The sequence below is a fragment of the Galeopterus variegatus genome, unplaced genomic scaffold (genome assembly GCF_000696425.1).
Source record: "Galeopterus variegatus unplaced genomic scaffold, G_variegatus-3.0.2 Scaffold5251, whole genome shotgun sequence".
In the NCBI taxonomy this organism is placed as follows: domain Eukaryota; kingdom Metazoa; phylum Chordata; class Mammalia; order Dermoptera; family Cynocephalidae; genus Galeopterus; species Galeopterus variegatus.
The window spans coordinates 67,899-80,034 of record NW_007731362.1 but is presented as its reverse complement, the minus strand read 5'-3'; the positions used below and the strand labels follow the sequence as shown (position 1 = coordinate 80,034).

The following is a 12,136-nucleotide window of genomic DNA, read 5'->3' as shown; positions in this document are numbered from 1 at the left end:
GCTTAGTGATGAGATGCAAGTAGCCGAGGTCAAGGAGCCCACAGAGGTGTGTGATATTATCAAAGGATCCGGGCTAGACAGACCCCCCCCCCCCAGGCCAGACAAAGAAATCTCATTGCACTAATAGAAGCGGGAAAGCAAGTCAAGCCGCCCAGACCCCTCCCCACACTCCACGAAACCATACGAAATTGAACACTTTATCATCATCTGAGAAAAGAACCCAACATCCATACTGAGATTCCGAAAGAAGAAAATACAAAGTAAAGATGAAAACCTTTCAGCTAATGACAATATTCCACACACAAAGAAGCTGCAAAGCAGAGAAAAACTAACACAACTTTTCAGCATAAATTAAATATAATTAAACAAGCAATTGCTAATAGGAAAGAACACGACAAATCAGATTCAAAAGTGCAAAATAAATAACAGATGGACAACTAGGCGATGTGAGATAAGAGCTGACCAAACTCAGGAGAGAAACGGAAGAAAAAGACAAAAGCATCTCAGAAATCACAAGGAGTCCGAGGAAGACAGACATGACTGAAAGTGCAGGAAGGGGAAAAGCAGACAGGAGCGAAATGAGCCAAACGAAAAAGATATGAAACCACAGACGAGTTTAAAAAGGATTAAAAGGAAAGTTATACAGAAGACAAGCAAAGTAGATCCAAAATGTCTGTAACTGGAATGTCTGAAATTAGAAAAACAACAACAGTATAACAGGACTAATAATTAAAACTATAATCCCAGAAGGTTTTCCTGAAATAAAATAACAGTTATCAATAGATTTTTGACAGAAGTGTCAAAGTAATTCAGTGGAAAAAGGATACTCTTCTCAACAAATAGAATGATTAATAATAGAATGAAAATCATAGGGAGGAAAAAAAAACACAACCCTTGTCTCATACCACGTATAAAAATTAACTCAAGAATTCAGCTTCTAGAAGGATGAGGCAGAAATACTTCCCCCACCTATCGAACTAAGCACAACTAACTGCAGCAGTGTCCCCTTATCCATGGGGGACATGTTCCAAGACCCCCAGTGGACACCTGAAACTGGGGATAGTACTGAAACGTAGATACAGTATGTTTTTTCCTACACATACATACCTATGATAAAGCTTAATTTATAAATTACGCTCAGTGAGAGATTAACAACTGCGGAAGTTGGTTATACCAACTGGGTCATTCTGGTCATACCCAAACTAAATGGGAGTCAAAGGGCCAGAAGAAAAAAGCACTCAGGGCACATAGCACCTGCTGCAAGAAGAATCTTCTACAAATCTGGCTGTCGACACGGCCTGCTGCAACACGAAGACTAGTTGTACCTTGTAGCTGCTGAAACAACCTGCCACGACACCAAGACTAATTTAATCTACTGCTGTCGCTCACCAATCAACGCCTGCCAACTCCCAAAACTCTACCAGTGCCAAACAGCTTTCTTTCAAAACAGTATGTAACATTCCTCTAATAAAATTCCCAGACTTTTCTCTGTTCTTTGGACACACCAGAGACCGCCCCACTCTCCGTGTGTGCCCCAGATTACAATCCTGTTTTCCCAAATTAAACGTTATCTTAGAGATCTACCTCTGCATATTTTTTCACTTTAACAACAACCAATGATAAAATAGGGCAACCATAATAACATCCTGTAATACAAGTCGCACAAATGCGCCACCCTCTCTCTGAAAGCGTCTTGTTGTACCACACTCATCCTCCTTCATCTTGCAATGATGTGAGAAGATGAAATGCCCATGTGATGAAAGGAAGTGAGGTAAATGGCACAGGCATTGTAACATAGGTGGAAAATTCCAGAAATAAATAATTTTTAAGTTTTAAACTGCACACTGTTCTGAGTTGCATGGTGACATCTTCCACCAATCCACTCCATCCTGTTCGGGTGGCCATTAGTCACCTAGTGTCCATCTCAGTTTTCAGATCAACTGTCATGGTATCTCAGTGCTTGTGTTCAAGTAACCCTTATTTTACTTAACAATGGCCCCAAAGCATAAGGGTAGTGATTTTTGGACTGCAGTTAACCGCAGGTATCTGAAACCATAGAAAGCAAAACCACAGATAAGGGGGAACTACTGTATGTATGGGACCTGGGGACCCAAGGAATGACATAACAATAAGTTTTCTTTTTCGGGGTTCGGTTTTTATGCCTCGTATATCCCAGACTTGGTGCTAGAGAAGCCAGAAATGCCAACAGGGGCAGATTTTTAAAAGCCCCAACAAAATCCAGCTCTCCCTAGTGAAAGGACTAAGAAAGGGGCAACCTAGCAAGATGGAAAATGTACGGACAATAATCACTATACTACAACCAATCTCCACAGAAAAAAATACGGCCCCACCTCCACTCAAACCAGCAGAGGTTGAGTGGGGAGCATGGACTTCCACCCTCACTGAGTGTAACGAAGCATCCCAAAGGCCATGCTGGGTGCTGTCAGAGAAAGCCAAGTGGAGAGGAGGGACTTTCATCACCACCCAGTGGTAACAAGACCCCCCAGCCCATACAATGCCAGAAAGATCACACGGGGAGCTGGACTTTGAGCCTCACCCAGCAGGAATGAGGCATGCCTTCCCCCTCATTCCTAGAGTGAGTCCTAGGAAAGACTGGATTTTCACTGCCACTGGAGGTAATGAGGTCAGGCTCCATTGTGTCATGGCAGCCATGTGGGGAGCAGTCAGTCACAAGTCACTCCTAACTCTCCCAGCCAGGTCAGTATAAGTGGAGTCTTCAAGGGGAGCTGAAATTCCCACCCTAGCCCAGCAGTAATGAGGAGCCCCCTCCCACTGGGGGTCAGTGGAGGTCAAATGAGGAACCTGTACTTTCGCCCTCATCTGTCAGTAATGACACTACTACCAACCCTCCTCCTGCCAGAGTGGTGTCACAGTAGACCAGCAAAACAGAAGACTTAAATAAGACTCAGAGGCTCATAACATAATCTCAAAGTGTCTAGGTTTCAACCAAAAATCACTCATCACACCAAAAACCAGGAAGATCTCAACATGAATGAGAAAAGACAATCAATAGACACCAGGATGAAACAGATGTTAGAATTATCTGACAAAGATTTTATAAGCACCCATTGTAGAAATGCTCAGACAATGAAAAGCACGCTTGAAACAAATAAAAAATAGAAAACCTCACCAAAGAAACAGAAAGCCTCAGCAAAGAAATAGAAGATATAAAGAACCAAATGGAAACTTTAGAACTGAAAAATACAACTAAAATTAAAAACTCAATAGATGGGCTCAATCGCAGAATGAAGGGCACAGAGGAAAGAATCAGTGATCTAGAAGATAGAACAACAGGAATTACCCAATCTGAACAACAGAGAGAAAACAGACTTTAAAAAGTGAACAGAACTCAGGGGCCTTTCAGATTATAACAAAAAAATCAAACATTAATGTCATCAGAGGCCTGGAAAGAAAAAGGGCAAAGCTGAAGAAGTATTCAAAGACATCATGGATGAAAAACTTCCAAATTTGGCAAAAGACATAATCTTACAGATTCAAGAAGTCGAGTGAAACCCAAACAGAATAAACTTAAAGAAACCCATGCCAAAACACATCATAATTAAATTTCTGAAATATAAAGACAAAGAAAAAATTCTTGAAAGCAGCGAGAGAGAAACATCTTACCTAGAGGAAGAAAACAATTCGAATGACAGTGGATTTCTCATCAGAAACCATGGAGATCAGAAGGAAGAGGCACACGTTTTTTCAAGTGCTGAAAAAAAAAGAACTGTCAACCCAGAATTCTATACCCAACGAAAATATCCTTCAGGAATGAAGGGAAAATCAAGACATTCTCAGATGAAGGAAAACTAAGAGAATCTGTCACCAGCAGACCTAAAATAAAAGAATGGCTAACGAAGTTCCTCCAAACAAAAAGTAAATTATGAAAGAAGAAATATTGAAATATCAGGAAGGAAGGAAGAATAACAGGAGTAAAAATGTGGGTAAACCCAACACACTTTCCTTCTCCTCTTGAATTTTCTAAATCACGTTTGGCAGTTGAAGCAAAAAATGTGGTTCTAAAGGTATGTAGAGGAAATATTTAAGACAATTATATTATAAGTGGGGTAGAAAAAAAGAGATGTAAAGAGAAGTAAAGTTTCTATATTTCACTCAAACTGGTAAAATGACAACACCAGTAAACAGGGGTAAGTTGCAAATATATAATGTAATACCACTAAAAATCTTATATGAGAGATACATTCAAAAATACCATAGACATATCAAAATGGAATTCTAAAATATGTTCAGTTAACTCACAGGAAGACAGGAAAAAAACAGAGAAATGAAAAGCAGACAGAACAAACAGAAAACAAACAAACAAAAAAAACCCCAGACTTAAGCCCTAATCTATCAATAATTACATGTAAGTGGTCTAAATAAGCCAAGTAAAAAGCAGAATTGACAGGGTGGACTAAAAACATGACCCAACTATACACTGTCTACAGGAAACTCATTTCAAATATAATATACCTAGGTTAAAAGTGAAAGGATAAAAAAGGCATATCATGCAAATATTAATCAAAAGAAAGCAAGAGTGGATATATTTATATAAGATAAAGTAGACGTCATTTCAAAGAAAGTGCCAGGTAAAGATAAGGACATTACACAATGATAAAAGGGACAATCCACCAAGAAAACATAAAAATCCTAAATGTGTGTGTACCCAACAACAGAACTGCAAATACAAGAAGCAAAAACACATGGTATTGAAAAGAGAAACAGATAAATCCACATTTATAGTTGCAGATTTGAAATTCAACAGTTGATAGGTCTAGACAGAAAATCAGCATACATACAGAAATCTCAATGACGCTACCAACCAACAGGATCTAATTGACACTCACAGAACGTTCCACCCAATAGCAGCAGAATGCGTGTTCCTTTCAAACACCCACAGAACGTATACCAAAATATGCCATGTCCTGGACCATAAAACAAAATTTAACAAACTAAAAAGAACTGAAAAAATACAAATTGTACTCAATGGCCACAAAGTAATCAAACTATAAGTCAGTAACAGAAAGATAACAGAAAAATCATCAAATACATGGAAACTAATCCATGGCTCAAGGGGGAAGTCTTAGGGGAAAAATTTTAAATGGAACTGTACACACAAGAAAATATAGAATATGAATACCTGTGGAACGCATCTGAAGAAATGCAAAGAAGGAAATTTATAGTACTAAATGTTTACTTTAGAAAAGAAGACTCAACTCAATAATCTAAGCTCCCACTTCAAGAAACTAAAAAGGAACAAAGTAAGCCCAAAGAATAGAAAAGTGAAAATAATAAACAGCAGAAATCAAATGAAATTGAAAACAGAAAAATAGAGAAAATCAATGAAACAAGAATCTGGTTCTTTGAAACGATCAGTAAAATTAACATACATCCAGCAAAACTGACAAAGAAAAAAAGAGAGAAGACAACAAATTACCAATATTAGAAATCAGACAAGCTATCACCGCAGATCGTGCAGGCACCAAAAGGATACTAAGGAAATACTACAAACAACTGTACATGCGGAAATTTGACAACTTATTTGAAATGGACCAATTCCTCAAAAAGCACAAACTACTACAACTCACCCAGTATGAAATAAATAACAGCCCTATAACTATTAAGAAAATTTACGTGATGTGAAAATTCCCAAAGAGAAATGTTGCATCAGCAAATTCTACCAAACATTTAAAGGAGAATTAACACTCGTTCAACACAATCTCCTCTGAAAAACAGAAGAAGGAACAATTTCATCCAGTCCAAAACGTTTTATGAATCCTGTATTACTGTGATATCAAAACCAGACAAAGACAGCACAGAAAAGAAAACTACAGACCAATATCCCTCATGCATCTAGAGGCAAAACTCAACAAAATATTCAAATATTCAGCAAAAAATATATAGAAATAAGTATCCACAACAACCAGTAGGGTTGATCCCAGGTATCCAAGGTCAAGTTAATATTTAAAAATCAATTAATATAAACTACTATATTAACAGAAGAAAAACCACATGATCATATCAATTGATGCAGAAAAACATTTGATAAAACTCAACATCCATGCATAATAAAAATGGGGGGAAAAAGGAATAGAGAGAAATTTCCTCAACTTGAAAAAGAACATCTCAAAAAATAAAATAAAACAAAATAAAAAACCTTACAGCTCCCATCCTACTCAGCGGTGAAAGACTGATGCTCCCTATTGAACAAGCCGGCAACGTGGGAAGAGCGTCGGTTCTCACCACAGCTGTCCCACACGGCACTGTCAGCCCCAGCCAGTGTGACAAGGGAAGCAAAGGAAATAAAAGGCATGTGTGTCAGGAAGGAAAAAAATCTCACGTTCATCTGCAGATGACTTGATTCTGTGTGCAATATCCCAAGGAATCTACAAACATACACCTAGGGCAAATATAAGCCACAATTACATAATTTATCGTAAAATTTGGTGAAAATGAAGATACCAAATGTCAGAACCTAAAGGATACAATTAAATTAGTAATTGGAGGAAAGTTCATAGTTTTAAGTAATGATATAACAAAAATTAAATAATAAAATAAATAAAATGTTCAACTCAAGAAGCTAGAAAAGGAATGACAAATTAAAACAAAAGAAAGCAGGAAGGAAATAATAAAGACAAAATTGAAAAGTAAAGGTTTTAAGTACACAACTGTAGCAGAACTAACAAATAAATTAAAACGCTGGTTTTCTTTTTATGAAAATCTACAAAATGGATAGACCGTTAACAAATCTCATCAAGAAAAAAAGGAAAATATTCAAATACGCAGGATAAAAAAATGACAAGAACTAACAAATAAATTAAAACGCTGGTTTTCTTTTTATGAAAATCTACAAAATGGATAGACGGTTAACAAATCTTATCAAGAAAAAAAGGAAAATATTCAAATACGCAGGATAAAAAAATGACAAGGGGGGAAAATGCTGAATGAGAAGGAAATTAAAAACAAAACAGAACAAATTACTTAAGCCCCTCCTTTGCATAAGTCTATGTAAATAAATTGAAAAGCCTAAAGTGGATAATTTCTTTTTTTTTTTTTTTAATTCACAGAGCTAGTAAGTGATTAAATGGATACTTTCTAAGGAAAATATACTTTACCAAACTCATGTCAGGAGACAACAATATTTAAACAGATCAATATCCAGACAGAGATAGAGAAATTATTAACAAACTACCCTACAAAAAAAGTCCAGACACATGATTTCACAAGGGAATTCTACCAAACGTTTAAAGACCACATAATTTCAATGTTACTTGAACTATCCCAGAGCACAAGAAAAGAAGAAAACATTTTAATTCTTTTTATGAACCAATAATAGGTATAACCCACAGAATATCTCCTCGGGCAAAATTTCCTAATAGAGCACCTCTGACTGCGAAATGCCCACACTTCAGGAAAACACACATCTCTCTCATTGTTGGATTTTTTGGCTGATGTTTATGTAGAAAAAATGTATACATCGTATACATCCCCAAACTCAATACAACCCTTCAAACAAAATAATGTGCGGGGAAACTCTCAGGAAAGATTTCAAATTTACTTGGTAGAGTATCAGAATCATGTGTGGATGTTTTTGAAAAGTGCAACAATTTTCATTTAAAGGAAGTGTCCAAAGCAATTGCTTATTAACAGCTATTTTAACTGGTGATCAGGAGACAATATGCTAAGTATTTTATGTCCCAGTGTGATAGTTTGTTACTTTTTACTATTTAGCTGTGCATTAGTTATACTTTAGGTAACTGGTTGGGGATTTTGAGTTGACATGTGGCACATTATAATTTTTCATCATTTAAAATAACGGGAACGGGCTGGCCTGGTGGCGCACTGGAGAGTGTGCCGCTTGGGAGCACGGCGGCGCTCCCGCTGAGGGTTCGGATCCCATGTGGAGAACCGGTTCCCGCTCACTGGCTGAGCACGGTGTGGGCGCAACACCGAGGGTTGCAATCCCGTTACTGGCCAGTAAAACAGATAAAAAAGGAAAAAAAATAAAATAAAATAAAATAACGGGAACGGGAGTCCCGTTCAGAACATTTCACTTCCAGGAACAGAGCAGTGAAGCAGTGGACTGAAGCAAGAGATAACTGTATGGCCCTGATGCCTAACCCTTGTGATGCTTAACACAATACAAGAAAGCTATAGAACACATCTCACGTAGAAGTACCGACCCAAAAATCCTACACAAAATATTAAACACAACCTAACGTCACGTTAAAAATAAATATAATAAACGAGTAGGGTTTACTTTGAGATTGCAAAGATAATGCCATATTAGGAAATTCATTACTATAAATCCCCATATTTAAGGAGAAAAAATACATTATCTCTATGGATGCTAAAAAGTTCCTCAACAAAATTCAACATCTATTCCAGATAAAAACACTTATTGAAATGCGAATTAACGGATACTATAACATGAAGTTACACACGTGATGTCACATCATGATTTTACACGCACACACACACTCCTCATGCCCCAAACCAGAATCTGACTCAGTACAGGCAGGAACAAAGCAAAGGTGCTCACGAGCTCCTCTCCCACTTGACAGCGTCCAGGCCAGTGCAATCAGGCAAAAAAAACGATAATAATGCGGGGCCTGAAACCTGGAAAGGAAGTGCTAGAGCTATAATGCAGAAGTTCTGACAGAAGAAAAGAAAAAAAAGAACCAACACTACCACTCAACAATTTGAGGATTCAGAAAAGTAGCAGGATGCATAATTAACATTTAAAAATCAATGACCTAGATTTCTATGTCTAACAGACGTAATAACAGGGACCAGGTTACCGCCCCCCCAGCAGTAACAACCAAAAATACAAGGTATCCAGAGAATGCAAAGCTGAGCCACAAACCAGGTCAAAATCCTTCTAAAACACAAACCTGATAAAAGACTTGTGTCCAAAATATACAAAAACTCATAAAACTCAACAATTAGAAAACAAAAACAAGCCAATTCAGAAGCAGGCAAAAGATCTGAACAGAAACCTCACCAAAGAAGATACACAGATGGCAAATAAGCATATTGAAAGATGCTCAACACCATATGTCACCAGGGAATTGCAAATTAAAACAAGACACCACTACACACCCAATCCGAATGGCTAAAATCCAAAATACTGACACCACCAAAAGCTGGTGAGGATGTGGAAAAACAGGAACTCTTGTTCATCGCCGATGGGAATGCAAAATGGCACAGCCGCTTCGGAAGACAGGGTGAGTTTCCACAAAGATAAACCTAGTCTCACCATACAATCCAGCAACCACACTCTTGCCTATTTACCCAAATGACCTGAAAACTACGCTCACAAAAAAACCTGAACGTGAATGTTAACAGCAGTTTTACTCATAATTGCCAAAAATCGGAAGCGACTGAGCTGCCCTTCAGTAGGTGAATGGCTAAACAGACTGAGGTACATCCAGACGATGGAGTGTTAATTCAGTGCTAAAAAGAAATGAGCTATCGAACCGCAAAATGACAGGCAGGAACCTCAAGTGCATGTCACTAAGTGACAGAAGCCAGTCTGAAAGGGCTGCACAGTGTGTGATTCCAACTCTGTGACGTGCTGGAAAAGGAAAACTATAGACACAGTGCAAAGCTCAGGGGCTGCCTATAGCAGCTACGGGTAAGGAGGGTGGGGAGGGGGTCACGTCTGGACTCCTTTGGGCAAAAGCCAGGTGGGGACCCTGGGCTTGTCCTCAAGCATATCCAGAAAGAATCAGACTGTGGCGAGCAGGGCAGGGAAGACAAAGACTTACTTGTGCCCATGGGAAGCGAAACAAGACAATGGACCAGGGACAGCTTTCCTTCAAGGACGCAAAGAGGGAGGGGAAGCTGAGCCTGCCACCCCCACTGTCATCCCCGGGACAATGGTATCATGACCGGGTCCCCGTTTGAAGCCTGGACGCTTCACCTGGCATCCACGTGAGCCTGTTTCTGTGGCTTCTCCCCTCTTCCCTCAAAATGCTCTCTCTGTACCTGAGAAGGGAAAGCAGCTCCACGGTGCTCATGAAATGCCCGCGCATCCTCCCCACTGTGTGAGGGTCTGTATCTGTCACCTGCAAGTTTCTCCCTACTAGACAGGCTTGGGGACAGGAATGACACCTGCACCTACACACAGTCAGGCATGGACAGGCTGCTCACTCAGGTCTTACGAACTGTGTGTGAGGGAGTGGGCGGAAGAAAGGAGGCAGCTCAGCCGGGGCCTCGGGGAAACCTCAGAGCAGGGACCACGTGAGCACGTGGGCAGGTGAGAAGACACCTACCGAGAACCTCCTCCTCCTCACCCGCTAGTTCTCGGCCCCAGTCAAGGCTGTGGCCACAGTCTTTAGCAGCTTTTGTGCAACTACAGAGAGTCGTGGCTGTTTTGTGTTCTGTCTTCCTACAAGACTGGCTCCCCTCTGCTGTGCTTGCAGCACCCTAACACAGTGCCGGGCACTTAGCTGGCAACTTGCAAATACTTTTGGAAGGGGGGAGAATGGAGCTTACCCTTCAGTTCTCTCTGGTGCACTAAAAAGCAAAGGGATATCAAGGGACAAATGCTGACAGCAAAGGGCTTTCTCTCCAGCTGGGAGAACAATGCGCAGAGAAAAGCTGGATCCACAAGCAGCTGTGGTGCAGCAGGAGGGACCGAGAGAGGTGGACCTGCACAGGCTGAGCCCTGCCCTACTGGTACAGGAAGATACTCACTGGAAACTACCGTTGTCTCCCCAGGAGGTCCTGTCAGCGTCACTGGGATGTGCACAGTGGTGCTCGGGTCTGAGGGTTGACTGCCCATCCGACTAACGTTTCGCTGATTGTCTGCGTCCTCTGGCTGTTCTTCCACCTTCTGGAGACAGGTGCTGGGCAGTGCATGCACAGGGCCCACACCCTGCGCCTCCAGGTCACAGTGTGGCTCCCTGCGACGAAGAATGCACATCAGAGTCTGACGCAGCCCCAGGCTCCTATTCAGTCTGCAAAACCCAGCTCCTTAAGCCTCTGCCCAGACCAAATAAATCTCTGACCACCTCCTCTGCTACTCTGGCATTTTGTATGGTTTTTATCACCCTGCACGCTTCTTCATCTTTAGATCTGAATGCTAGGGATGAGGCTGACTCACCTACCTGCCCCTGGCACAGAAACTGGCATAGCTGGCATCAAAATGTTTATGTGAAATAGAACTGTTTGCAGAATGAAGGACACTGGAGCAGGATGTGTCCCTAAGCCACTCCACCCGGTGCCCCCCCCCAGGCCAAAGGCCTGCACGGAGCTCTGCACACACAGACAGTGCGACTGCCGGCTGGTCCTGAGCCGTGGCCTCCAGCTGCTTGTGCTATGGGTGGCCTGTGGCCAGTTGGCAAGCATGGAGACTGCTACTGCCAACCTCCAGGCTCCTGTTACTCCAGGCCTCTCAGAGTCAAGGCAGGTCCCATGGCAGCCAAGGAGACGGCCACACCAGCCTGTGGGTCCTTTCTGTTGGTGGCCACACAGCCTGGCCCCTGGCTCCTGTTACTCCAGGCCTCTCAGAGTCAAGGCAGGTCCCATGGCAGCCAAGGAGACGGCCGCACCAGCCTGTGGGTCCTTTCTGTTGGTGGCCACACAGCCTGGCCCCTAGCCCCACCAGCCAGCAGTGTCCCCCTCGGGCTCTCTCATGCTCTCCAGCCTGTCCTCCCTCCACAGTGTCCCCCAGTTTCTATTCCTGGGGGGCCCCTTCGTTCCTCCCAAGCCCTTATGTCCCACAGCAAGACTGACAACCTCCCCTGAGCCCTTTCTCCTGGGGTCTCTTAAAATAGCAGCCGACACTCGTGGGCACAGTCCCCGCCAAGCAGCTTTAAGCACTTGAAGGGCCACCTTGCCGGGCAGGGTGAGGGTGAACGGGGCAGCCTGGCCAGGTCCGCTGACCAACCCCGTGGACCCCGCCCAGCCAGGACACTGGGGCCCAGGCGACCCCTGTCCCTCCACGGCCGCGTGACCGTTCGCTCACTCGGGCTGGTGGCTCCGGAGCTCCTTGTCCTGGGCGTCCTGGGTCCCCTGGGTACCCTCCGCCGCCTCGTCCGCGGCGTCCTTCTCGGCGGCCTCGTGCGCGGGCGGCGCCTTGTGCCGGGTTCGGTGGCGCCGCGCCGGG

The 12,136-nt window shown here is 42.3% G+C and overlaps 2 protein-coding genes across 3 annotated transcripts in view; both read right to left on the bottom strand.

Annotated features, from left to right (window-relative positions):
- LOC103604574 (voltage-dependent N-type calcium channel subunit alpha-1B) overlaps nucleotides 1-10,882 on the bottom strand; it is a 96,274-nt gene extending 85,392 nt beyond the window's left edge. For both annotated transcript variants that reach the window (XM_008589148.1, XM_008589147.1), the window contains exon 1: nucleotides 10,723-10,882. In XM_008589148.1, the coding sequence (XP_008587370.1) occupies nucleotides 10,723-10,810 (88 nt within the window). In that variant the 5' untranslated portion in view covers nucleotides 10,811-10,882. The remainder of the gene's footprint in view (nucleotides 1-10,722) is intronic.
- A 1,109-nt stretch (nucleotides 10,883-11,991) lies between these two features.
- Nucleotides 11,992-12,136, bottom strand: part of LOC103604576 — a 45,230-nt gene continuing 45,085 nt past the window's right edge. The window contains exon 18 of the mRNA XM_008589149.1: nucleotides 11,992-12,105. Coding sequence (XP_008587371.1) covers nucleotides 11,992-12,105 — 114 coding nt within the window. The remainder of the gene's footprint in view (nucleotides 12,106-12,136) is intronic.